A 3,676-nucleotide genomic window follows, 5' to 3' on the forward strand; every position below is an offset into this window, starting at 1 on the left:
TGGGGAGCGGACACGAACGCGGTGCCCTCGGGACACTGAGCTGCAGCCACGGGGAGGGGACACCGGGATGGGGACACCCACCGTGCCAGGGGACACGGAAACCACAGAGACGCCCGCCGGCTCCCACCCGGCCCCTCCCCCTCGGGGGGGTCCCTGTGCTGCCGGGGGGGGGGTCTATGAGCATACGCGAATGTCCCCCCACCCCGCGGGTCACCGGGGCCATCGGGACACTCAGCCAGTGCCAGGGGGATGCTCAGTACCCCAAGAAAGGACCGGGGGGTCTGGCAAGGGTCAGCGGGTGCTGATTTGGGGGTGCTGCCCCCCTACCACCCCGGGAGCGGCTACGCCCTGCCGGGGTGACACGGGACAGCCGGACCCGCCTGTTCCTCTTCCCCACACCAGGCAGCAGCGGCCGGAGCGCAGGCGAGTCAGGGGTTGGGAGGGGGAAGGGGGGCAGGAAATGCCCCGCTGGGACCCCCAGGAGCTGCCCAGCCCTGGAACAGCGGGAGTGGGGTGGGGGCCAGGCTGGGCTGCTCTGGTTTGTACCTAGAGGGGGGATCTGGTGGCAATGGGGGTCCTGATTCCTGCTTCCCACCAGGCTCCCGGTGCAGCGCGGGGACCATGGGGCTCCCTGCGGCCCTGCTGCTGCTGCTGCTGCGCCCCGTCACCCCCTTTACCCTCGTGATCCCCGTCACCCCCGTCACCCCCGTCACCCCCTGTTCGGCCTTGCTGCCGGACACTTCCGAAGACCTGGACCTGAGCAACCGGAGCCGTGGATGTGCCGAGCTGGACTGGAGCCGGTTCCACCGGCAGCGCCGGCTGGTGCTGAGGCACAACGGCATCGAGGCCCTGAGCCCCCGGTCCCGCCTCGGGCCCAGGATGGAGGAGCTGGACCTGGCGGAGAACCGGCTGCGGGAGCTGCCCCGCGGCTTCTTCGCCAACGCCACGGCCCTGCGGAGCCTGCGGCTGGAGGGGAACCCCCTCCCCGCCGTGCCCCCCGCCGCCTTCCAGCCCACGCTGAGCTCCCTGTCCGTGTCCTGCCGCTGTGACCTGCTGGGCACCGTCCTGGCCCCCTGCTCCCGCTCGGGGATCCACTGCGTCTGCCTCACCTCCCACCGGCATCGCTTCAACATCACCGACTTCCACGGCCGGGAGTGCGGGCCCGGTGCGGGGCTGCTGGCCGGGCTGGCCGGGGCTGCGGGGGCCGTGCTGGCGGCTCTGGGCGCCGCCGCCGCCGTTCGGTACCGGCGGAGGAGAGCGGCGGCCGCGGTGGCCGGAGTGGGAAGGGGGAAGGAGGATCCCCCCGGAAACCTCCGGCAGCCCCGCTACATCAGCCGGGACACCGGGGCCGGCACCGCCGATGTCACCGACGCCCCCGACTACGAGAACGTCTTCGTGTGTCCCGGCACGGCCCCGGGATGGGCACCGGGATGGCAGGAACAGCGCTACAGGTGAGGCTCCGGCACAGGGAATGGACATTCTGGGAATGTTCTGTCCCCTCCCTGCTGTGCTGTGCCCTGATGCGGTGTCCTGCCCCATCCCATCCCATCCCATCCCATCCCATCCCATCCCATCCCATCTCATCCCATCCCATCCCATGGATCCCATCCCTGACATTCCCTCCTCACTGAGGCCCCCCTGGTCCCCAGCCCGCAGGTCCTGGAAGATGAGGATTATTTCCTGGAGAGCGCAGCTGACCCCGGGGACCAGCCCATCTACGCCAACACTCTGGGCCCCACCGAGGACATCTACATCATTCCTGACCAGTGAGGGGCTGGGGGGACACTGGGAGGGCTGGGGGGACGCTCTCTGTCCCCCACTGATGCCCCGTCCCGGCTGTCCCAGAGGGGACAGGGACATTCCCCGCAGCCGTGGGGGTCCCGCGTGCTTCCCGCACACTCATCCCGTGAGAACGCCCTTGCAGGGGGATTTTTTGAACAGCCCCAGTCCCCTCCTTCGCCCCAGTTCTCACACCGGGGTGAGGGCTGAGCTGACATTTCCTCCCGGGGCTGCGGCCACCGACCGCGGGGACGCCGCATCCGCCGGCACCGGAGCCTCGGGGCCGGGACACGCTCGGGGTCCCTGGGGGCGGCCGGAGGAGCTGGGGCTGACCACGGCCCTGGCTTCCTCTTCCCCTTCTGGGGCCGATGGAGAGCCGAGTGTGAGCTCGCCTGGGGACGTGCTGGCGGTTGGGGACATCCGGTGCCACCTGCGCCCTCTGTTCCTGCTGAATCCGCCACTTTGGGGAACTAAAAATGCTCCTTTTTTTAATCCTCCTGGTGGCACCCCGAGCTGTTGGGTGCCATGGGGGCATAGGGCACCCATGGCTTGTCTGGGAGTCACCTCAGCCCCTGGGAGGTTTCACTGTGCCCCATTAAACGGTTTAATTATCTCTAATTACTCACCTAGCTCGTGATCTGTGGGTAACCCTGGGGTTTCCCACAGGGATAGCCCCTGGAACTCTCTGTGTCCCCAAAGTGGGGGTCCCAAGGGACCAGGACCCTCAAGGATATCTCCTCAAAGCAGGGGGTCCTAAAGGACCAGGACCCTCAGGGACAGGTCCCCAGAGCTCGTGTCCCCAAAGTGGGGGTCCCAAGGGACCAAGACCAGGTCCCTCAAGCCCCTGTCCCCAGAGGAGCCATCTCCAGAGCTTGAATCCCTCAGTCCCTGGTCCCCAGACCCCCATCCCAGAGCAGAGATCCCAAATTCCACCTCCCCCACACCCAGGTCCCCACCAGGAGCTGCTGGGGGACTGCCCAGGACACCCCAGGTGACACTGGAAGAGGGGACAGAAGGGAGCTGTGACCAGCAGAGCCATCCCACTGAGCCATGGGGAGTCCCGGGGGGTCCAAGGGGGGTTTCCCGTCCCTTTTGGTGGTCCCAGGGCTGGGAAATGGGGCAATGGTCACCTCCCGGCTGGGTGTCACCCGCAGGGGTCAGGGCTGTGCCTTCCCAAGGACACAAACAACTCAAAGGTCTCTGGGAGCAGTGCCCGGGCATTACTCACATGCTGGCACTGGGAATTCCGTGAGGATTTACCAGCAAATCCATGTGGAGTCAGATCCCAGGGGAGCTGAGGGTCCGAGGAGCAGGGGTACAGTCAGAGACCCCCAGAATCCCCGTTACAATCACTTTATTCATTATTATTACATCCTTCTGATTTTATAGAAATATTTAAAATAGAAAACCACAAAACCCCCTTCCTCTTCACCCCCTAAAAAAGGATATTTTTCTATAAAATACAATAAGTTAGAAATAAATAACTTGCATAAATAAGTCTCTGAGCAGAGAAGTCTGGAGTGGGATATGGACACCTGGGCACGGACCCACCCCCCATCGGGGACCTCTTGGGTGGGAAGGATCCACCTGCTCAATAAAATATGGATTTAAATCAGAGAAGAGGCAGGGGAATAAGTTATTGTGGGGGAGAGTTCACAACTGGGGATGCTGGGGCTGAGCTGGGTGGCAGAGCTGGAGGTCCCAGGGCTGAACTGAGCAGCAGAGCCAGGGCTGGTGCATGTGGTGCAGCAGGATCTGGATTTTGGGGTGCTGGAGACCCCAGGGCTGAGCTCAGTGGTGGATCCAGGGCTGGTGTGGAGTCACTTGGTGCTGCAGGATCTGGATTTTGGGATGTGGATGGTGGAGACCCCAGAGCTGAGCTCAGTGGAGGTTCCAG

General features: G+C 64.7%; 1 protein-coding gene across 1 annotated transcript; it reads left to right on the forward strand.

Annotated features, from left to right (window-relative positions):
- Nucleotides 1-3,276, forward strand: LOC107215483 (leucine-rich repeat-containing protein 25-like). Its single transcript, XM_015651691.2, has 3 exons — nt 1-423; nt 599-1,451; nt 1,650-3,276. Exons 2-3 carry the CDS (start codon nt 622-624, stop codon nt 1,768-1,770), a joined length of 951 nt encoding a protein of 316 aa, XP_015507177.1. The 5' UTR covers nt 1-423; nt 599-621; the 3' UTR covers nt 1,771-3,276.
- Nucleotides 3,277-3,676: the final 400 nt, after the last annotated feature.

Source organism: Parus major, chromosome 28, assembly GCF_001522545.3.
Source record: "Parus major isolate Abel chromosome 28, Parus_major1.1, whole genome shotgun sequence".
NCBI classification, from domain to species: Eukaryota; Metazoa; Chordata; class Aves; order Passeriformes; family Paridae; genus Parus; species Parus major.

Excerpts from the sequence above, each read along its gene's own strand:
- LOC107215483 (XM_015651691.2), top strand. The coding sequence starts at position 622 with ATGGGGCTCCCTGCGGCCCTGCTGCTGCTGCTGCTGCGCCCCGTCACC. Across the intron at positions 1,452-1,649 it reads TGGCAGGAACAGCGCTACAG|CCCGCAGGTCCTGGAAGATG; the intron begins GTGAGGCTCCGG and ends CCTGGTCCCCAG.